The sequence below is a fragment of the Trachinotus anak genome, unplaced genomic scaffold (assembly GCF_046630095.1).
Source record: "Trachinotus anak isolate AG129_WGS33_773 ecotype Australia unplaced genomic scaffold, CSIRO_AGI_Tana_v1 ptg000005l, whole genome shotgun sequence".
Lineage (NCBI taxonomy): Eukaryota > Metazoa > Chordata > Actinopteri > Carangiformes > Carangidae > Trachinotus > Trachinotus anak.
In genome coordinates, this window is record NW_027273856.1 from 5,518,883 (window position 1) to 5,541,710 (window position 22,828).

At 39.8% G+C, this 22,828-nt stretch overlaps 2 protein-coding genes and 1 long non-coding RNA gene across 7 annotated transcripts; 2 read left to right on the forward strand and 1 right to left on the reverse strand.

The window, feature by feature from the left end:
* Nucleotides 1–536: 536 nt before the first annotated feature.
* LOC139621476 (transcription factor 7-like 1-B) lies at nt 537–22,702 on the reverse strand. Of its 4 annotated transcripts, none has more exons than XM_071478010.1 (8): nt 21,974–22,161; nt 21,124–21,191; nt 20,930–20,998; nt 20,624–20,728; nt 1,522–1,600; nt 1,060–1,167; nt 899–947; nt 537–660 (listed from the first exon to the last, which is right to left on the reverse strand). In XM_071478010.1, coding segments are annotated over exons 2-8 (519 nt in total). In that variant the 5' UTR covers nt 21,126–21,191; nt 21,974–22,161; the 3' UTR covers nt 537–553. The 4 variants fall into 4 exon arrangements, with proteins under 4 accessions (XP_071334111.1, XP_071334110.1, XP_071334112.1 ...); XM_071478009.1 differs by lacking the exon at nt 1,522–1,600 and adding an exon at nt 20,228–20,306 and having other exon boundaries at nt 21,974–22,155; XM_071478012.1 differs by lacking the exons at nt 537–660; nt 899–947; nt 1,060–1,167; nt 1,522–1,600 and adding exons at nt 13,201–17,939; nt 19,670–19,718; nt 19,831–19,905; nt 20,228–20,306 and having other exon boundaries at nt 21,974–22,702.
* On the forward strand, nt 6,605–9,422 carry LOC139621475 (uncharacterized). Of its 2 annotated transcripts, XM_071478007.1 has the most exons (6): nt 6,606–6,892; nt 7,064–7,405; nt 7,575–7,610; nt 7,860–7,964; nt 8,122–8,150; nt 8,451–9,422. In XM_071478007.1, exons 1-6 carry the CDS (start codon nt 6,850–6,852, stop codon nt 8,571–8,573), a joined length of 678 nt encoding a protein of 225 aa, XP_071334108.1. In that variant the 5' UTR covers nt 6,606–6,849; the 3' UTR covers nt 8,574–9,422. The 2 variants fall into 2 exon arrangements, with proteins under 2 accessions (XP_071334109.1, XP_071334108.1); XM_071478008.1 differs by lacking the exon at nt 7,575–7,610 and having other exon boundaries at nt 6,605–6,892.
* LOC139621478 (uncharacterized) lies at nt 18,102–19,333 on the forward strand. The gene is made up of 4 exons (XR_011691001.1): nt 18,102–18,124; nt 18,231–18,341; nt 18,476–18,513; nt 18,630–19,333. It is a non-coding gene; the product is annotated as an uncharacterized lncRNA (long non-coding RNA).
* Nucleotides 22,703–22,828: the final 126 nt, after the last annotated feature.

Consider the following 22,828-nt stretch of genomic DNA (forward strand, 5'->3'; position numbering starts at 1 on the left):
CAGCAGCTCAGAGAGGAGATGATGCTTCATCATATCAATCTGCTTGTGGATGAGAGGAGTTGCCATCACTGTCAAAAAGATTTTATGTTGATGCATATTGTGAAATCTCACTATACATCTGTATCTGAGAGCAAAAGAATATGATTGTTCTTGGCCGTTAAAGACACTGATGACTGTTCAGATCCTCTTACAGTGAGTTAGATGGAGGTCTGCAGCAGTGAGTGTTTGACAGGAAGACACAGCACAGTGTGGTCTGACCACACCTGAGCTGATGAATGATGAGCTCTAAAACTGAGCTCTGAAAGTTTTCTGACCACAATCTGACAGAACCAGAAAACAATCAGCATCTACATGAGTAGTTTGTGGAAAATATAAAGAAGCATTAAAAGTAGCCGTTGATTCAATCACCTGCGTCTGTTTTCATTTGTCACATATCTGAATGAGAAGTAGAAAAGTCACTGAAAAGCTAAAGATGAAAGCTGAAGCAACGTCTCCACCACAGGAAGACTGGCCCTCAGCTCTCTGCATCATAAACACAAACTACAGGGTCTTGTTATTTCCAAAGAATGACACCAAGAGATAAATCATTTTTTAGGACTGAGTTGGTGACACACAGCCTCTTGACCTGCTGTGTGACCTCCTCAGGTTCACACTCAGACGCTGCAACACAAACAAACAACAACAGAAACACTGATCAGTCACTGAGACTTTGTAACACACTTTGAAAACCAGATGCTGCTTCTTAAACCTGCGCTGAGGAACATCTGTAGCACCAGAGTCAAATAAAATCACAGATCATGTTCATGTTTCTGACAAGTTATGATCCTCATTGTTATTCATCACAGTTTTCATCACATCACATGAAAACACACAGTGATCCACAGAAATATTGTCGTACCTTCAGCCCTGGTGGGAGCCTTCCTCCTCACCCTCTTCCTCTTTTTGCCCTACACAAAAACAAACACATTTGACTTTCCACCTGATGCCAGTGAATGTGTTGCATCATCTAGTGTGAAGATGTAAACATGTATGAGTTGTATGTGAGCGCAGTGAACATACATAATTCTGACTGCAGGACCAGTCCGGGTGTCGCTGGGCGTGGAGCCTCCTCTCCTTCTCTGCCTGCTCGTAGTATTTGGCCTGCTCCTCCTTTGACAACGACTTCCACTGTGGACACACGACAACACACTGTCAGTGCACACAGCTACACTACAGGCTGACTGGTGCACGAACACAAGCATGACAACATGATAACAGATACAACACTTCCACATTAATAGGTGCAGGCCCTGCAATGCAAACTCCCACATGTGTCATAAAATGTTGGAAATCCTGTTTCAATGTGAACTTGTTTTCTGGTCATGTGACAGGAAATAAAAATCATTCGCTTTCAAGAATAAAAATACTTTCAAGATGTGAAGATCTGTGGTTAGAGGGAAATCTGAAGTGAAATTTCAAGTGTTGTCTGAAACAGTGATCAATGCAGCAACTTTTACCAAACTGTGATGAAGAGTCACTCACTCTCTGTCCCAGGATGGTGTTCGGTGTGGCGCTGTTGTTGTCGTTCAGTTCTGCAGTAACCTTTGGCCTCTGCTCATCCCTAAAAATCATGAAAGCGTTGGGCGGCTTCTTGATATAGGGCCGGCCATCATCCTCCTGGCTGTCACGCTTTCTCTTTCTATGGGAAAACAGAAAAAAAAACAGAAGGGCTGTGACCATGAGGAGAGAAGTATTTTAGGAACAAGCAACATCTTGGTTGACAAATAACAGACACCTGAAGCTGTGAGAAATGAAATATAAGGTGACTGTGATTTGATTATCAGTCTGGCTTTGTTGTGCTCTTCCTGCTCCAGACCATGAGCCAGTCAGGCTGACTTACTGTGAGCTGGAGGTGTTTGGTGGAGGAGCAGCAGAGACAAGAGGAAGGCTGTACACCACCTCTCCATTCCTACATGAATAACATCAGACAGATTCATTAGACAACAGAAAAAGTGTGTTTGAAGATGCAGACAGAGGCTCACAGATGTGCACACTCATGTGTTTGTTTGCATTTGTGTTTGTGTGTGTTACTTGCATTATTCCAATGGGAACCAGGTTCTCCTGAAAACCTTCAGCAAGCCTCACCACCGGTACATTGTTATGCTGGAGACACACAAACACACACACAAAACAGGTGATGAGACGAGCTGCTTCATCATCTGTGTCAGAGTTTCCTCTCTCTTTAAGCTGAGCTGCAGAGGCTCCTGTGGAGTGGCAACTTCTGAGGCTGAAAAATGAAGCAGACATGGAAGTGCCAAAAACTGTAGTTCCTCAAATGTCCACTTGAGTCTGGTTCCAATGGTGAGTCAGTCCCCATAGACTCCCATGTTCAAATGTCCTACTAAACCACTACTTCACTACATTTACCTGACAGCTAAAGTTATCACTTACTTTGCAGATAAAGATTTTATGTAGCTCATTTAGCATATGATGCATTTATTAAAGACTGAACTCTCCAACAATATATAATAATTGTTAAGTCTTAATAATCCAAGAATATAATCTAAGGTTACAATATATAAAAGAAGTCAATGCTTTTAAGAGTGTTTTAAGCAATACAATTTGATGAAAACATTAAATTTACTTACATTGTGATTTTGTTTCTTCAACTTTGTTAAAGGATACGAAGTCTCCTCTTTAGGCGAAGAGTGTAACTGTATTAATAAACCATCAGCCAATATCCCAATAAACTTTACTTTACATTTACTTTCCTCAACTATGTTTCTGTTTGAGGAATCATGTTATATTGATAGTAGTTGACAGAGGTGTGTGTCTAGAGAGTCAAGTCTATCTGAGTTCTAAAAACTAAAAACTACTGTTTCTGCATTTGAAAACAACACATTCAAACCTTGCTTTAAAAAAGAACTCATCATTTCAGCACTTACCTGCTGCGTTCACTGACACTCTGGCTGGTTAACACTCTGTGTTTCTTGTCTTTCACTGTGACTTCTTCCAGTTCCCAGTTGTCTCAGATGAAGTCTGTGTTAACTCTGTGTTGTCTACAGGTGAACTGGACCAACACACTCTCTCACTGTGTGTCACCTTCCATAGAATCATCATCATAGAGTCATTTAAACATTCTATTCTATTCTATTTCAATATTCTCATCTGTAGCCAATACAGTTTACTGGTAACCATGACAACCACTAGCAATGTCCCAATCTCTTCCTGACCATTCATATATTTTACTCAGTGCTGGAATGTAACTAAGTACATTTACTCTGTTTTGAGCTGCTTGTGTTCACTGGTGATAAAAACTGAAGTCAGTGTATCATTACAACAATGTCAAAATACTCCATTACAAGTAATAGTCCTCAGAAAGTGTTATCAGCAGTTAGCATGTACGGATTAGTATCATTCATACGCGACATTATTAGATTGCTCATAGTGTGCAACAGTTTGTAAGCAGCACTTTACTGTTGTAGCTCCTGTACAAACTGTGAGGTAGTCCAGTGGTTTCAAGCCACAGGGTGGGGCCCCTCCAGAAGAACAATCTGAGGGGCCGTGAGATGAATAATAGGAGAGGAAAGAACTAATTATTTATCGATTAATTTTTTTATACTCTTTATTTGTTGAATTGCATTCCCTTACAGTAGTTATTTCTCAGAAAAGAACCCAAGGAAATAACAACTTCATGATATCTATAGTTTATATCCTCCTCCATCCCATCCTAAAAAAATCATAATAATGATAATAATAATAATTACACAAGTACATTTAAAAAATATAAATAAAGTCATTAAAAAAATAATTTTCTCTTTTTAAAAAATGTATTTATTTATCTGTTTATTGTACTGAGATGCTGCATAAAAGAATGACATCACACAATGCTGGTTTTCAAGGTCTGTGTTCATTTATTTGTGGTTGTAGAAGAGGCAGACCCCTGAGAAAAGAGGAGGAAACATTAAATATGTAGATGGTTTAATGATGAGACACACTGAAATTGGGAGTAGTTCAGACAGAGGATACAAATCAGCACAGCTGTGGGATTAAACAACAGAAATGTATGGCCGACTCAAAAGCAAATCTCAACGCATGTAAGGTACTGAAAGGTCAGAGATATGCAGGGAATTTAACGATCACTCGGATCTTATAATCAATTCTGAAACACACTGGGAGCCAGAGTAAAGAGGCTGAACAGAAGTGATTCTGGTTAAAAGTCTTGCAGCTGAGTTCTGTACAGTTTGGAGTCGATCAGGAGATTTTTGGTTCAGACAAGTAAAAAGTCTGTTGCAATAATCCAGACATGATGAGATGAAGGCTTGTAGGATGCTCTCTGTGTCTTTAAAAGTTGAAATTGTTTGTATTTTTGAAATATTTATATGATGATTGCACAGCATCATGGTAAAAATAAAGAACTAAAGACTCCCTGCAACAGGCTTGATATGTTCCACGATGCAACCAGCAGATGGCAGAATTTCTTTTGCCCTCTGCTGATATTGTTTGTCCATAACAGTCTGTGGATTGATTTTTCCAAAGGATGAGACATTTATGCTCACTCCCGAGGGCCTCGCATCAGTGCCTCTTGTCTGCCTCCCTGCCACGCTAAGTGTGCAACACTAGCTAACGTTAGCTGAGGAATGGAGTCCGCTAACGTCAACAACTGACTCCCAGCACAAAACGTCTGTCAGATTTTTAATACTTCATGTCCAGTCTAACATTATTCATTCCTCTCCTAACTGTCAGTAACATCATCACTGTCTCAACACACTGCCAGACCCATTCAGTGCAGTGATTTCACAATATGACAAAGGTCTGTTCTAATTGCTGAAACATTAGCCATTGACTTAGTGAAATGAGTTGTGATGGACACCTTTAGGTCAATAATTAAGTGTGGCAACACATCTTATTTATAATATTCTGTCTAGTTCAATAACCATCAGCATCCATCAAATGTAGCTCTGCTGAAATTGCTGAGCTTGGTAAACAAACAGAGATTGGTGAGGCTGGCAGGCTACCTAATACTGATGTATCATATAAATGTAACCTTCAGTCTCATGTCAGTGGCGTCACTGTTTTGCCCCAGATGCTCAGTCATGCCTGCCCACACAGAGTGAGCACAAGCAGCTGGATGCAGTTAACTTAATGATCACTGGCAGGTTTGCCACCGTCTATATGAGGAGACAAGGGGCAGAGCTTGTCAGTCTACTGCTCATTGACAAACTTCTCCGGTCCACTTTTAGCCTATAACTAGTTTGGTTGTACTTGACATTACATTATTGACTGCACAGGATACAGGGCAAGTACAGCATTTAGAGCACTTCATGAAAACCTGTTACCAAACTGAAACAACTTTAGAGGATGTGAAAAGTATTCTTAAATACAACAGATACAAAAGCTTTCAAATATATCTGTCTGAAGTTTCCTGATTTTAACAACCACACCAATGATGATCATTAAAAGAAAAACAGTCAGACCCCCCAGGATCACACTTCATCTAGAAAAAAAGTCACTGAGTCAGATTAAACTTTCTATTTGGTGGCATGAGACCAGGCCAACAATCTACGCAATGAGAGAAATCTTATTTTGAGACTTGTTGTCCTCATCATCAAATTGATCATCACCTTTTAATGAACTGAACAAAAGTAATCTTACCTTCAACATTTAAATATATTACACTGACAATCAGACATACACTTGTGTAAAATCCACAGAAATACAGTCCAGGGTCAGATGAATCCACTTGTTTGATTTTGAGAAGGATGCTGGAGATGTTGGATTTCATCATAATATTTCCATTTTGGTATCCATCACAGTATGAGATCCAGCCTGAAATAAGCAGCAGACACAACAAGAGATTGAGTGTTTAATGTAACAGTTACTGTAATAAGGCAACAGCAACAATTAATTCAACTCTAATTTACAAGTTTAAACTCTGGTGTATTACTGATGACATCACTTGGTGCTGAGAATAATTGGTTCAAAATAAAATAAGAAATAAATAATAAATAAATAAGTTAAGGTGAAGCTCCTCATTTCAATTTCAATACCACAAATGGAACATGAGCAAATAAATAAACTTTTATATAAATCAATTGTTTAAATTCTGGAGGGTTGGAGTTACCATAGATGTGAATATAACTGGGAGTAATTCAGTCTCTGTACTCACTGAAGCTGCAGAGAAGTAAAGCTGTTATCAAGGTGAAGGTCTTCATGGTGCATATGACTGCAGCGCTGCGATGTCTGTAAGTGAACTGTGTAGTCAGGGTGCTGTCAATGTCAAGAGGTGGAGGTGGTTTTGTTTTGGGTTTTTTCCTGTTTTGGTCAAACTGAAAATTGCTCCTGCTGACATGCACAGAAAAGCTGAGCAGCCTTAAGTCTTAGCATGTTTTTTATATTTTCAGTTGCTACAAATTAAATATCAAAACCTAATCTCTTCATCCAAAATAAAAGATACACACAACTTCTGTTTGCCTTGACCATAAAAATGATCAAATATCAGACAGCTCACTATTGAAAAACAGCAGCCAGGCTACAGATGTTAAGACAGTCGTCTACAAGCTGATGGTGACACTGATTAAAATCCCTTATGTAGACGTGTACATCAGATGCAGTGGGAAACCTGTGCTTCCAAACAACAACACAGTTTGAAATCTTCTGATGCAGGTAACATGAAGAGGCTTCAATTAATATTCTTACTTTTTGCAAGTGCAGGGCAGCATTAACGTGTCCATGCCACGTCTGGAGGGAGAGAGAGAACCACAAAAGGGCACATGAAGAAGAGCATCCTTCCTCTTTCTGTTGAAAACACAGCCTTCCTGGGCTCACTTCAGTCGCAGCCATTGCAGAGCTTCGGTCAAACACACAGTGATGAACTTTACCTTGATAACACCTTTCATTCTCTGCAGCCTCAGTAAGTACCGGAACAGAATTATGCTTTGTGCTAATGTTGTTATTGTATGTTGAGCTCATTGTAAATGAAACTTGTTTACTTCTGATATTCCTGCTGACTTTTTATTGAGAGATATCGTTCATGTTGGTTTGAAACATCTTAACCTGTTGTTGTGTGTGCTGCTTGTCTCAGGTTGGATCTCTGTCTCAGGGTCTGGGTTTCACACTGTGAGGGGCCGACCTGGCGAAGAGGTCACACTGCTGATCTCCAACATTTCCAAATATGAATCTGTGACCTTCTGGTTCAGGCTGGTCAACAGAACCCAGATCAGCTGTATCTCTGTTATGATCAGGTCTGACAGCGCAGCTGAATTCTGCGATGGATATGGAAAGGAAAATTTTGAGATGAGATCCAACATCTCCAACCTCTTTCTCAAAATCAAACAAGTGGCTTTATCTGACTCTGGGCTGTATTTCTGTGGATTTTACACAAGTGGACGTCCAATTTTCAGTGTAATAGATTTACATGTTGAAGGTGAGATTACTGTAAAGTCTTTCAGTTGGTGCCTATTTATGGTTATGATTGTAATACACTGCACTTTCAGTTATTTTCTTTTTGCTTTTGAAACATGGTAAAAATGTGAACATGAGGTGAATCAAATATGACAAAGTCAAGACTAAATTCATCTTCATTTCATTGAAAGGCAGTGATGAAGTGATCGAGGACGTGAAGCCTAAAGGTAAATTTATACAGATTTCTGTGTCAGCTGTCAATCACTTCCAGGTAAAACAGTGAAGCTACATTTGTCACATTTTAGTCAGTTTTAAATGATCTTTCTTGAAGAGGAGTAAGATCAGTTTTTAAGTGTGTGTGAAGGTAAGATTATTACAAAATCATGTGGTATCCATCCCTCTGTTAAATCTGACAACTAAATAGCATTAATTTTATTTTGTTAAAGGAGCGCGCTACATTACCTTTCTTTTCCCAGAGGCTGATGGAGTGACAAAGCTGATGAACGCGATCCTGGGTGGTCTGATTGTTTTCCTTGTGATCATCAATGGTGTTGTTATTAAAGTCATGAGACCTCCGGCAGGTACTTGTCTGATTTACAGATCATTGTTTTTATGCATTCTGCCAAAAAAAAAGATTCAGATTCAGATTAAAAACTACAAACTGCTTCAGGCCTGAAAGTGATAACATCAAACTTTAAGGAAAATGAACTGATTCGACACTTTGTTTCTTTAATTTAGCTGCCGGTGAGGAAGCACAACAACGTGAGGTAAAACAAGATTTATCACTTATTCTTATGATTTAAAGGAGCTATTTGTAAGTTTTGCTATTGCTACATAGCATAACATTAGCATTAACAGCCGTTTACTTACCAGTCTCCAAGTTCAGCATCAAACTTCAATCCTTTACTCGCCAAGAGCTGTCTCCACAGGTGGAAAACGCCAGCGTCTCTATCACGTCTTTTAGTACAAAACTTACACAAAGCTCCTTTAAAAGTGGTAGAATCGACACGACAAATCAAGATGAGGATTTTTTTGACATCTGTAACTGTGTGAACTTTTACCGACAGGGTCTGGACTCCAGTGACCTGAGGGATGCAGCACTGAGTGCGTGTTCGGCAGCGATGAGAAGCAGGAGGCCTCCATCACAGAGAGAAGTGGAGACTCATGTTATTTACACTGCCAGCAAATAGACTCAGGGTGGATCTGATGCTTTTATCAAATTAATCTGCTGCTGTGTGTGTTCAAGATTACTAAATGAAATCATTTTCCATGTGCTTTTCTACACACTCTCTCTCCCTCTATCTTCCTAAGAGCAGTGTAGTCTGAGCTGGAGTTGTTCCGATACTAGTATCAGAAATGCCCCTGATCCTGCTGGAAATATGGGATCAGGTATCAGGCGAGTACACGAGACTATGCACAGATCTGATTCCACGTCATTTATGAATAAACTTCATAGTTTCACACCCGAATAAACCTGCCATCTCTTTGCCTCTCTGAAACAGCAGCCTACACTATAAGCTGCACTGTACAGAGTGGTGAGGGAGAACTGATTCAGGGTAAATAGTGTAACTTTAGCTGTTAGCAAAATGTCATTTGACAATAATTTACTCTGGAAAGTCCCACCAGTAAAAATACAACATGTATAGTACACAAAGCTTCAATTTCAGGGGGTGACATTAGTGTTTGGACAACTAGTGTAGGAACTGTTAGTTATTCCTAAATGTATTTATTTGTTTTTATGATTGTTCAAATTAGACAATAATATAAAGAGTCTATGGCATTCATGTATTTGTTCATGGTTTACAAAGAGTTTAACCCGAGCCACGCCATACAACAATGACAGCAATCATAGTAGCTTACAGCTGTTAAAGGTGGCTGTAATTGCAATAGTATCGGATCAGAACTCTGTATCGGCCAATACACGAGTTCAGGGATCGGTACTGGGGAGGAAACAATGGTATCGGAACATCTCTAGTCTGAGCTCAACCGAAGTGAAAATTGTGAAGTTTTGTTTGAATAAAGTCAGAAATGAAGCAGTGGATTCTGGCTGAGTTTCCTCTGTGGGGTCGACACAGTGATCAAGTTCTCTTCTACAAACACTGTGGTGAAACATCAATATAGGAACAGCACATTGTAGCTGTGACATTAACGTGCTTCATGTTTGAATCAAACACACTGTGTTTATCTTAAGAAGGATGATAGTTGTATGATAGTTGTACACCCCTGTGTCCCACCCTGCAGTGTGGTTGCAAGCAGCACTGTGTGAATTAGCGAGATGTCTTCACACTTCTGACAGATTCACACCACTAGTTCATTTTCACATTGTCTATAAACATGTGTAAACTTGTGAAAAGGCGCCTGAAACAGTGACACTTCCACAGGCTCATATGAAAGCAGTCCCTCTGTTCCAGGCTGTAGAGATTTAACACGTGAAAGATCACAGCAAAACTACAGCAGGTGCAGCGCCCATCCGTCTGCACTGTGACAGTTCACTGTCTTCTCAATGCAGCTGCAGGCTACTGAACAAGACTAGGTCAGAACCTAATATATGGCTGGACCACGTCGTAGGCTATTTGCATTCTGCTGAGGTTTCAGTGCTGTGGACCTGACAGCTCAACACACTGCCACTTAAGAAAACACATGCAAATAGACAAAACACAAACAGATTCAGAAAACATCTTTATCAATTTGACAACATATGTGCCGCAAATACTAACACAAGCAAATAAAGAAACACGCTGCAAGTAGCACAGACGACGATGAACACAACTTGTTCAATGCTTTAGGAAGTCGAAGTTAAAAGCACTTATGAATTAGACAACACAACAGAAGTGTTTCCAGGGGACACAAAAAAGGGATGAACCCAGCTGGGACGCACTTGTTGTTCAGTGCTTTGTGACTTTTGAAGTTAAAAGCAATGACCAACAGGTGAACATGGATGTATTTTAATATATTTATTATAATATATCAATGGAAGTGGAATACAGTTTTAATAAACTTTATAATTTCACACTGGGATAAAACGACTGTTTTCCTTGGTTGTCATGGTTAGAAAAATAAACTGTACAGAGAGTAGCGTACCTACCTTCATCACCATGGATACTATAATTACAGTCATAGATTGGTTAGGTTTAGGAAAAGGTGGTGATTTGGGTTAAAATAAGTTCTTCATATTTGTTTGGTTTGTGTTGTGTTTTATTACGTCGCAGTGTGTCGAGCCCTCAGGGACACTGTACCAATAAAATTATTGTCATTTATTTTCTGTTTCTATCTCAGACAACAGAACAAGTATGAAACAGTAACTAAAAGATGACATGCTAACCAGCAGTCACCTCTAAGCTGCCAGAATCTTGATTTCATAACCATGACGTCGTCTGACAAAATCACCAAACACGTGAATTAAAGACAACGGCTGTGTTGTGATCTCAGCTGGGTTTACTTGTAAAATGAAACTCAGAGATGAAGTTAGAAGCTCAGTCACGTCAGCTGTCAGCATAGAGAGGTGTGTGCGTTTTTAAAGCTCCATCTCCTAGTGGTGTAACCTTGTCGCTCATGAGGCCTTCAGCTGACCAATGGTGTAACTCCATCACTCATTTAGTCACAGACACAGTCAGTCAGTCTCAGTTCATAAGGTTGTTGTGCTCCAGCCAAAACTGTCAGTTATTCATTACCATTACTCCCTGAAAAAATGATCACGTCCCTGTAACGACTCAACCACAGGCAGAAATGAGTTGCACTGATTTGAGTCACTCAGCACAGCTCCAGTGAAGGTGCTTTCCAACAACTCTACAGATGTGACACTCACACGTCACAAGGAACAGAAATGAGACATGACAAGATGCCAGAACACACAGTGTAGCAGTTCACAAAAGCTAGACCAGTCACCACACACATAACTGTCCTCACAGTGAGAGTCACACATAACGAAGAAGAAGAAGAACCAGAGGCCCTGTCGCTCTTGGTGCGCAGTCCAGAGGGGGGAGTGTGGAATAGTTGGGTGTCAGAGGAACACAGTGATCACTCACACACACAAACACACACACACACACACACACACACACACACACACACACACACACACACACACACACACACCTAACAAGGTCAGAAAAAACCCAGTTGATTCCCAAATACAGGAGCTAGCCAGCAGAGAAAACACAACATGTAATAATAATAATAATAATAATAATAATAATAATAATGAGAAGAAAAAGAAGAAGAAGAGAAAGACAAGAAAAACAGAAGCATAAACAAGATAAGACACAGGCAAGATAAAACAATGAATTAATGAATGATATAAATGATGAATGAATAAAAATAGATATGTAATTGCATACATGTGCATACACATACATACACATGTAAATACAGTATATACACGCATACACATTTATACACATACACACTCAGTCATATGTACACATGATAAGATAAAAAATGCATAATGTCCATTTTCCAGAGCTCCAGGACAGGCCAGCCTAAATCAATGAGTTTTTTAAAGCAACAGATTTGAACTCGCACAGAGTCTGGAGGAAAGCACTCCGTGGTGCACAGTCCAGAGGGGGGAGTGTGGAGTAGGTGGGTGTCAGAGGAACATAGTGATCTAGAGGGTGTGTAGGGCTGGAGAAGACTGGACTAAACCCAGTAGCAGAGCTGACACATCCAGGACCAATGTCTCCCTCCACTGACTGCAGAGATAAAAACTATGTTGCACTAAGACAGAAGCTTACCTACTTCCACCTGAGCTTGTTTGTTTCCCAGTGTGTTTGATGTAAAACTGGACATAAAGCACTTTCCAAACACCCTCAGCTGATACAATCATTATTATGGTCAATCCTATAAAGGCCGTGATATAGCTTATGTTCATTTTTTATTTTGGTTTGAACATTACCATGGTAACTTCATATGAAATGACCTCAGATGATCATTTGGTTTTGTCACTTGTTTTACTGAAATTATGTATGTGGTCAGTTTAACCAACCGGATAAGCAGAAAGAAAGACCCCACCTCTTCAGCTGACAGCACCCCTCCAGGAGCTCAGCTTCATCACTGACATTAATGTGATGAACTTGACCATGATAAATTATCTGCAGCTTCAGTAAGCACTGAATACATTTCTCTCAACTTTAATGCCAGGAGACCCACAAGGCTCTGACACCTTCTCCTCTGAAAGTATTTACGTTGTTAGTCTGAGCGCGGAGGTGGTCAAAAGAAACACCCACCTTTTTACGCTGAGACCTCTCTCTCAGGAAAACAGTTCAGTCACCAACATTAAAGTGGTGCAGTCCTACTGTACGCACAACAATGAACTTTAACGTGGTAGCAGCTTTACTCTGTACCTGCAGTAAGTACACTTAACTATTTTTCCTCAATGCAACAATTACTGACCTTTCTTCATCTGCTGGAAACTTACAAACTGTTCTTTAATAACATGATTTACCTGCTTTGTTTGGTTCCTGTTGAATTATAAGTTGATGAATAAATTACTTTTTGTGTGTTTCAGGCTGGATCTCTGTCTCTGTCTCTGAGTTTCACACTGTGGAGGTCCAGTCTGGTGAAGAAGTCACACTGCAGTGTACCAACTACTCCAGTACTATCAGTCACATACACTGGTTCAGACTGGACAACAGACCCAACATCAGCTGCATCTCCTCCATGTTCAGCTCTGATGCCAATGCTTTGTTCTGTGATGGATTTCAAAATGGAAAATTTAACATGACATCCAACGTGACGACCCTCTTTCTCCAGATCAAAAGTGTTGATTCATCTGACTCTGGACTCTATTTCTGTGGATCTTACTGTGGAGCTGACCAGAACGTTAAGGCAGTAATTGTCAGTGCAACATACTTAAAGGTTCAAGGTAAGACTGTTGATGTTGTCTTGTCTGTGTTTTAGTTGGGAAGAAGCAGATATGTACCTTTGTAGTCACTGTCAAAATAAGAGCTGAGCTCATGCAGAATAAGAAACAGAAAGTTAAATATATTGATCTTTCTTGTAGAAGAGTCTGTTGAACCATCAACTGTGACGAGTGTGATCCTCGGTGGTCTGATTATTTTCCTCATTATAGTCGTCATTGTTGATTTCTGTGGATTTTACATGAATGAAAACTCAGTAATTGTCAGTACAACATATGTAAAGGTTCATGTCAAGACTTTTGACATCGACAAAGTAAGGACTACAATAACACTGTAAAAACTACATTAATAATAGATAATAGCAATTAGCAGATTATATTTATCATTAGCCTCAATGTTGGCGTTTCCTTTCCTCTCATTAAAATTTCATTGTCAGTGTTACATTTGAGCTGTTTCCAACAAATAAAGTCCAGTCTGTCTATTTATCTATTAATCAAATCTTAAGCCACTGGAGATAAAGTACATACATGTACATAAAGTCTAATTTAATAACATCTCTCATAGAAAATCCTCATGGAACAACAAGCCTGAGTGTGATCCTGGTCACTGTGACTGTTCCCCTCATCATAGCTGCCATTGGTGTGGCTGTCACAGTCAGCAAACTTCAGCCAGGTACTTGTTGAAGAAAGTCGTGTCAGTATGATGAACAAGTCTAAGGCTTCCTGTTTGTTAATGGCAATTCTTTTGAAAAGTGGCAATTAATTGATCAGATGCATTGTTTCTTTCTTTTAGCTGATCATCAAGAACAGAATCTACAACAGAATGAGGTGAGTCTCGTTCATATTTTCATAAATTCATATTTTAGACTCGTCCAGTGTTTTATTTAAAGTGTTGATATCCATAAGAAGATATATTTGTGGTTTTAAGAACCAAAAAACATCTCGGTGTAGTTTCACATCTCTTCTTTCAGGCTTCTCTCTGTGGAGCTCTAGTAACAACAGGTCAGTCAGCCAATCAGAAGAGAGGCTCTGAGACTCTCTTCTGATTGGCTGAATGTTTTCTGAGTGATCAAATAAAATATAGCATATTTCAAACACTCAGAGAAACAAAATCCTGCAAGACTGGATGCTGGGTTCAGACACACCCGGCTTGGGACATGACCGCGACAGTGACTGCTGTGTTGTGACATCACAAAGTCACAGAAGTCCTGATGTCTCGTTTTAAGGCTCAGTTTCTGAATACAGGCTGTGTGCAGTTCTCTGTGGACTGAGGCTTTGATACCTTCACAGTATTAATATAGAACCTAGACCTGCTTTATCATAAAAAAAGACATGGACATCTCTCTTCATACAATATGGGACCTTTAAGGATAAATGAATGTTCAATGTCTTGTTTTGTTTTGTTTAAAATGTGTTGGAGTCACTTTGGCTATTTTATCAGTGAATGACATTATTTCATATCACACCTCAGCTGTGTTAGATGTGTGACCATAAACACTTTTGCTTCCAGAATCTGGACTCTGAGGACCTGAAAGATGCAGCGCTGAGTTTGTGTTCAGCAGCAACAAGAAGCAGGAGGCCTGCATCAGAGGGAGAAGTGGAGACTCGTGTTTTTTACACTGCCAGCAGATAGACACAAGAGTCTAATGTAACACACCTCATGCTGGAGCTGGAGGGAAAAAATCGAGTTTTGTGATAGATTCTTTATTCACAGAACATGTGCATTATCCCACTCTCTTTGTTTTGTTGTCTAATGAATACGACTGGTGTGCGAGAGCTACACATCACATGTTTGACAGGAAGAAACAGCTCAGTGCGGTCTGAGCGCAGCTGGGGTGAAAATCATGAGGCCTGTTAACTCCACCTTGTGCAAGAATAAAGTGTGAAATGAACTTGTGAATACTGGCTGACGTTTTTTTCTCTCAGGAAGACAAAATGAATCAGCTTCTCTACATTTGTAGAGCCTGTCAAAAGCAGATAGTACTGTACATTAGAACAGCAACTACATGTTTTAATTGTGACGTCAAAGTAAGTGTGTATAATGACATGCTAAATCTATGAGAAGTACATTTTGATGTTTGATGAGTCTTGGACAACTTACAGCTTCATGCTAACGAGCTTAAGGACCAACATAACTTCCTGTTTATTTGCCACTGCCATAAGATATACAGCACACCCTGAACAACGGGTACTTACAAGGGACAAAAACCTGTTATATTACACATCTGTTGTTCAGCATTTAGCCCCCATCTACCTATTGTTACCTGTTGTTTCACTGTGGTGATAAAAAGCACTGTCTGTATCAGTGAGGGATCTATATCCGCATCATTAAAGGGGCTATTTGTAAGTGTTCTCCTGGTGGTGGTGATTGTAGCTTCGGCCATTGTTGTGTTTAAAAGACCTACACTGAGTTGCTATTGCTAGGGTTAGCTAGTTAGCGTGCCAACTGCAGTAGATGAAAATACGAGATAGAGACAAGAGTTAAAACCAGTGCTGGAGACAGCACTAGCACTTTCTACACTGGTAGGTAAACAGCTGTTAATGCTAACTTTAGCTATGTAGCAATAGCTAAACTGACAAAAAGCTCCTTTAATGGGGTCTGAAACAGATGAAGCTCCTTGATCTCCAGGCCTTCATCTGCCCAGAGAATAAAAATACTTTACATATTGAGGTTATATTTTATTTGTATTTGTAGAGACGTGTAGACGTGTACACAAGTCTGATGTTCAGCTGTGTGGTAAGACTGAATGAAGCAACGATCACAATGATGTTCCGTCAGTTTCTGGTCCAATCAGTCACGTTCCATTCAGCACGATACAAACACAGCACATATTGTTCATGGCAGACTATGGTTGTTCTCGTGGTTTTAATAAGCTTTTAATGTGGAAGAAACGAGCTATGAATCAAAGCTGAGCTGACAACTTTCAGTCACCAGTGTGGAGCTCCACTGCTAAAATCAACGGGTTCAGTCAGTCTGTCTAGACAGTTTGTACATGTGCTGAACACCTCTCTTGATCAGTGAGCATCCTGTTAGTCACGAACCCTGTCACTGCTCCCCTCATCACCTGTCACACTTATCAGGCTCCACGCTCACACAAACCCACCTCTCTACATTGTTGTGAAAAAATGCCTGTAGCATTGTGACACTTCCACAGCTTCAAATCAACACATTTACTCTGCTAAAGGCTAAATGATAGATCACATCAAACCTGCAGTAGGTGAAGGTCCCATCCATCTACTGATATTCACATTTGAACCTACTGAGCACTGCAAACATGAATCCAGTGATTCTCACTGTCCAGGTAAGATTTAAAATGCTGTTACTGATACATTCATTTTATCGGCTTCTATTGGGTGTACGTTATAATCAAGCAAAGACAAGCCAATGTGCACTTTTTGTAGCTTATTGTAAAGTTTACCATTAACATTAGCATCACTGCACAAGCTAATTTTGTTGATCATCATTTAGATGAACTTTAGCAGTTTAAAAAATACCAAACAATTCAGATTTCAATGTCTGATTTAGGGAAAATATGGGAATTACAATTCTAATACATTTCTGAATACTATGAATGAATGAATGAATGATGCAACTATCTTTTTTTTAGGATAAGGTCCAGTATTTTTAGTATTTTTCATTATTAGATGAGAACAGAATTTTACATTTACTGGCTTTGACATATTTTTAGGGATTTGTTTGAGCATGAGATCAAATCAAAAAAATGGATGTTGATTTGTAAACTCGAACCATTAACCGCAGAAAATATAAATCGCTGATTGTGCAGGAGTCTCTTATAACTGTATAATAGGACTAATTCTCCTTCCTTCTAGTTCACTCACAACTCTTGATGAAAGTATATAAAACTGTGGGCCACACCAGTGTTACCAGTTATTCATGATCTTTCCTGTGGTAAGTGGATATGGTGTAAACAAGCATGATAAGACACTCCGAGATGTCTGATGTAGAAAATATCGAAATCAGCAGAGAACCTCATTATTGCTGCATATTGTCAACAACATAATGCACACAGCAGGGTTACATCTCTTTGCACTGATGTTTCTCAACCAGTCCAATTAAGGTTTCCTGATATAGGAAAGATTAAAGCTCCTTGTGCTATAGAGACTTGTACAAACGTTAGATAATAACCTTGTTCTATTCTCATTGCAGATGTTATTTTGCAGCCATTTTCCTCAGAGCATTGTCATTCCGAGAAACCGGATCAACAGAGGAACAGCCCGCCTCTTTACACTGAGACCACTGTCACTGGAGCACAGTTCAGTCACCAACATTAAAGTGGTGCAGTCCTACTGTACGCACAATGATGAACTTTAACGTGGTAGCAGCTTTACTCTGTACCTGCAGTAAGTACACTTAACTATTTTTCCTCAATGCAACAATTACTAACCTTTCTTCATCTGCTGGAAACTTACAAACTGTTCTTTAATAACATGATTTACCTGCTTTGTTTGGTTCCTGTTGAATTATAAGTTGATGAATAAATTACTTTTTGTGTGTTTCAGGCTGGATCTCTGTCTCTGTCTCTGAGTTTCACACTGTGGAGGTCCAGTCTGGTGAAGAAGTCACACTGCAGTGTACCAACTACTCCAGTACAACTGGTCACATACACTGGTTCAGACTGGACAACAGACCCAACATCAGCTGCATCTCCTCCATGTTGAGCTCTGATGGCAATGTTTCATTCTGTGATGGATTTAAAAATGGAAAATTTAACATGACATCCAACATGACAACCCTCTTTCTCCAGATCAAAAGTGTTGATTCATCTGACTCTGGACTCTATTTCTGTGGATTTTACTGTGGAGCTGACCCGAACGTTAAGGCAGTAATTGTCAGTGCAACATACTTAAAGGTTCAAGAGATTCAAGGTAAGACTGTTGATGTTGTCTTGTCTGTGTTTTAGTCTGTCAAAATAAGAGCTGAGCTCATGCAGAATATGAAACAGAAAGTTAAATGTATTTATCTTTCTTGTAGAAGAGTCCGTTGAACCATCAACTGTGATGAGTGTGATCCTCGGTGGTCCGATTATTATCCTCATTATAGTCGTCATTGTTCTGGTTGTCAAAACCAGGAAGCTTCATGCAGGTACTTGTACATTTTTTATTTGAGTTGCAAGTGCACAACTCTCTACAGATATAAAACTTCCTGTTAGCCAAAAAGTTTGAACAGTGATATTTCCGATCAATGAACTGACCAGATGTGCTGTTTCTGTCATTCAGATTTAAAGACAGAGGAACAGAGTCCACAACACAGAGAGGTAATCTAAATGTAGCCTTAGATTAAGATCAAAGTCCACTTTATATGTTGTCTGGTTTTGTGTTTTCTCACAAACTCGTTCATGATAAATGAGTGACTAAATGTTTTCATCTACAGAATCAGGGCTCTGAGGATCTGAACTATGCAGCACTGAATTTCCATTCAAAAGCCAAAAGGAGCAGAAGGCCTGCATCAGAGAGAGAGCTGGAGTCAAATGTTGTGTACGCTGCCACCAGATAGACTCAGGAAACATCTGGAACAGCAGCTCAGAGAGGAGATGATGCTTCATCATATCAATCTGCTTGTGGATGAGAGGAGTTGCCATCACTGTCAAAAAGATTTTATGTTGATGCATATTGTGAAATCTCACTATACATCTGTATCTGAGAGCAAAAGAATATGATTGTTCTTGGCCGTTAAAGACACTGATGACTGTTCAGATCCTCTTACAGTGAGTTAGATGGAGGTCTGCAGCAGTGAGTGTTTGACAGGAAGACACAGCACAGTGTGGTCTGACCACACCTGAGCTGATGAATGATGAGCTCTAAAACTGAGCTCTGAAAGTTTTCTGACCACAATCTGACAGAACCAGAAAACAATCAGCATCTACATGAGTAGTTTGTGGAAAATATAAAGAAGCATTAAAAGTAGCCGTTGATTCAATCACCTGCGTCTGTTTTCATTTGTCACATATCTGAATGAGAAGTAGAAAAGTCACTGAAAAGCTAAAGATGAAAGCTGAAGCAACGTCTCCACCACAGGAAGACTGGCCCTCAGCTCTCTGCATCATAAACACAAACTACAGGGTCTTGTTATTTCCAAAGAATGACACCAAGAGATAAATCATTTTTTAGGATTGAGTTGGTGACACACAGCCTCTTGACCTGCTGTGTGACCTCCTCAGGTTCACACTCAGACGCTGCAACACAAACAAACAACAACAGAAACACTGATCAGTCACTGAGACTTTGTAACACACTTTGAAAACCAGATGCTGCTTCTTAAACCTGCGCTGAGGAACATCTTCAGCACCAGAGTCAAATAAAATCACAGATCATGTATATGTTTCTGACAAGTTATGATCCTCATTGTTATTCATCACAGTTTTCATCACGTCACATGAAAACACACAGTGATCCACAGAAATATTGTCGTACCTTCAGCCCTGGTGGGAGCCTTCCACCTCACCCTCTTCCTCTTTTTGCCCTACACAAAAACAAACACATTTGACTTTCCACCTGATGCCAGTGACTGTGTTGCATCATCTAGTGTGAAGATGTAAACATGTATGAGTTGTATGTGAGCGCAGTGAACATACATAATTCTGACTGCAGGACCAGTCCAGGTGTCGCTGGGCGTGGAGCCTCCTCTCCACAGCTACACTACAGGCTGACTGGTGCACGAACACAAGCATGACAACATGATAACAGATACAACACTTCCACATTAATAGGTGCAGGCCCTGCAATGCAAACTCCCACATGTGTCATAAAATGCTGGAAATCCTGTTTCAATGTAAACTTGTTTTCTGGTCATGTGACAGGAAATAAAAATCATTCGCTTTCAAGAATAAAAATACTTTCAAGATGTGAAGATCTGAGGTTAGAGGGAAATTTGAAGTGAAATTTGAAGTGTTGTCTGAAACAGTGATCAATGCAGCAACTTTTACCAAACTGTGATGAAGAGTCTGAAACAAACAGAGCAAAGACACTCACTCTCTGTCCCAGGACGGTGTTCGCTGTGGCGCTGTTGTTGTCGTTCAGTTCTGCAGTAACCTTTGGCCTCTGCTCATCCCTAAAAATCATGAAAGCTGTTCAAAAAACTGCAGAAAAACACAGCAAAACAGGAAAAAAAATACAAGCTTGCAGAAGTCAACTGCTTGTTGCACAGCCACACTCAGAAAGCCTGGCACTCCCCTCTCCTTGAGAGACTTTCTGGCCAGAGGCTTATAAATGCTGAGACAAATCAACAATGTACGTAAATCAATTATCTACCTGCAATGTATGTGTGTGTAAAACTGAAGTTGTTGTTCTAATGTGATGTGTGCACCCACCATCACGACAGAAGGCATTATGTGTCTGAACGACAAATGTATTGTTGAGTATCTTTACCATGTGCCATCCGTAATCAGTGACGAGGTCATCGTCACAAAAGCACTGGGCGGCTTCTTGATATAGGGCCGGCCATCATCCTCCTGGCTCTCACGCTTTCTCTTTCTATGGGAAAACAGAAAAAAAAACAGAAGAGCTATGACCGTGAGGAGAGAAGTATTTTAGGAACAAGCAACATCTTGGTTGACAAATAACAGACACCTGAAGCTGTGAGAAATGAAATATAAGGTGACTGTGATTTGATTATGAGTCTGGCTTTGTTGTGCTCTTCCTGCTCCAGATCATGAGCCAGTCAGGCTGACTTACTGTGAGCTGGAGGTGTTTGGTGGAGGAGCAGCAGAGACAAGAGGAAGGCTGTACACCACCTCTCCATTCCTACATGATAACATCAGACAGATTCATTAGACAACAGAAAAAGTGTGTTTGGAGATGCAGACAGAGGCTCACAGATGTGCACACTCATGTGTTTGTTTGCATTTGTGTTTGTGTGTGTTACTTACATTATTCCAATGGGAACCAGGTTCTCCTGAAAACCTTCAGCAAGCCTCACCACCGGTACATTGTTGTACTGGAGACACACACACACACACACAAAAGAGGTGATGAGACGAGCTGCTTCATCATCTGTGTCAGAGTTTCCTCTCTCTTTAAGCTGAGCTGCAGAGGCTCCTGTGGAGTGGCAACTTCTGAGGCTGAAAAATGAAGCTGACGTGAAAGTGCCAAAAACTGTAGTTCCTCAAATGTCCACTTGAGTCTGGCTCCAGTGGTGAGTCAGTCCCCATAGACTCCCATGTTCAAATGTCCTACTAAACCACTACTTCACTACATTTACCTGACAGCTAAAGTTATCACTTACTTTGCAGATAAAGATTTTATGCAGCTCATTTAGCATATGATGCATTTATTAAAGACTGAACTCTCCAACAATATATAATAATTGTTAAGTCTTAATAATCCAAGAATATAATCTAAGGTTACAATATATAAAAGAAGTCAATGCTTTTAAGAGTGTTTTAAGCAATACAATTTGATGAAAACATTAAATTTACTTACATTGTGGTTTTGTTTCTTCAACTTTGTTAAAGGATATGAAGTCTCCTCTTTAGGCGAAGAGTGTAACTGTATTAATAAACCATCAGCCAATATCCCAATAAACTTGACTTTACATTTACTTTCCTCAACTATGTTTCTGTTTGAGGAATCATGTTATATTGATAGTAGTTGACAGAGGTGTGTGTTTAGAGAGTCAAGTCTATCTGAGTTCTAAAAACTAAAAACTACTGTTTCTGCATTTGAAAACAACACATTCAAACCTTGCTTTAAAAAATAACTCATCATTTCAGCACTTACCTGCTGCGTTCACTGACACTCTGGCTGGTTAACACTCTGTGTTTCTTGTCTTTCACTGTGACTTCTTCCAGTTCCCAGTTGTCTCAGATGAAGTCTGTGTTAACTCTGTGTTGTCTACAGGTGAACTGCACCAACACACTCTCTCACTGTGTGTCACCTTCCATAGAATCATCATCATAGAGTCATTTAAACATTCTATTCTATTCTATTTCAATATTCTCATCTGTAGCCAATACAGTTTACTGGTAACCATGACAACCACTAGCAATGTCCCAATCTCTTCCCTGACCATTCATATATTTTACTCAGTGCTGGAATGTAACTAAGCACATTTACTCTGTTTTGAGCTGCTTGTGTTCACTGGTGATAAAAACTGAAGTCAGTGTATCCTTATAACAATGTCAATTGTTATAACGATCACTAGGATCTTATAATCAATTCTGAAACATACTGGGAGCCAGAGTAAAGAGGCTGAACAGAAGTGATTCTGGTTCAAAGTCTTGCAGCTGAGTTCTGTACAGTTTGGAGTCGATCAGTAGATTTTTGGTTCAGACAAGTAAAAAGTCTGTTGCAATAATCCAGACATGATGAGATGAAGGCTTGTAGGATGCTCTCTGTGTCTTTAAAAGTTTGTATTTTTGAAATATTTATATGATGATTGCACAGCATCATGGTAAAAATAAAGAACTAAAGATTCCCTGCAACAGGCTTGATATGCTCCATGATGCAACCAGCAGAGGGCAGAATTTCTTTTGCCCTCTGCTGATATTGTTTGTCCATAACAGTCTGTGGATTGATTTTTCCAAAGGATGAGACATTTATGCTCACTCCCGAGGGCCTCGCATCAGTGCCTCT

Excerpts from the sequence above, each read along its gene's own strand:
- LOC139621475 (XM_071478007.1), top strand. The coding sequence starts at position 6,850 with ATGAACTTTACCTTGATAACACCTTTCATTCTCTGCAGCCTCA. Across the intron at positions 6,893-7,063 it reads TTTCATTCTCTGCAGCCTCA|GTTGGATCTCTGTCTCAGGG; the intron begins GTAAGTACCGGA and ends TGCTTGTCTCAG. Across the intron at positions 7,611-7,859 it reads CGAGGACGTGAAGCCTAAAG|AGGCTGATGGAGTGACAAAG; the intron begins GTAAATTTATAC and ends TTCTTTTCCCAG.
- LOC139621476 (XM_071478010.1), bottom strand. Across the intron at positions 1,168-1,521 it reads ACACCATCCTGGGACAGAGA|TGGAAGTCGTTGTCAAAGGA; the intron begins GTGAGTGACTCT and ends GTGTGTCCACAG. Across the intron at positions 661-898 it reads GGCTCCCACCAGGGCTGAAG|CGTCTGAGTGTGAACCTGAG; the intron begins GTACGACAATAT and ends TTTGTGTTGCAG.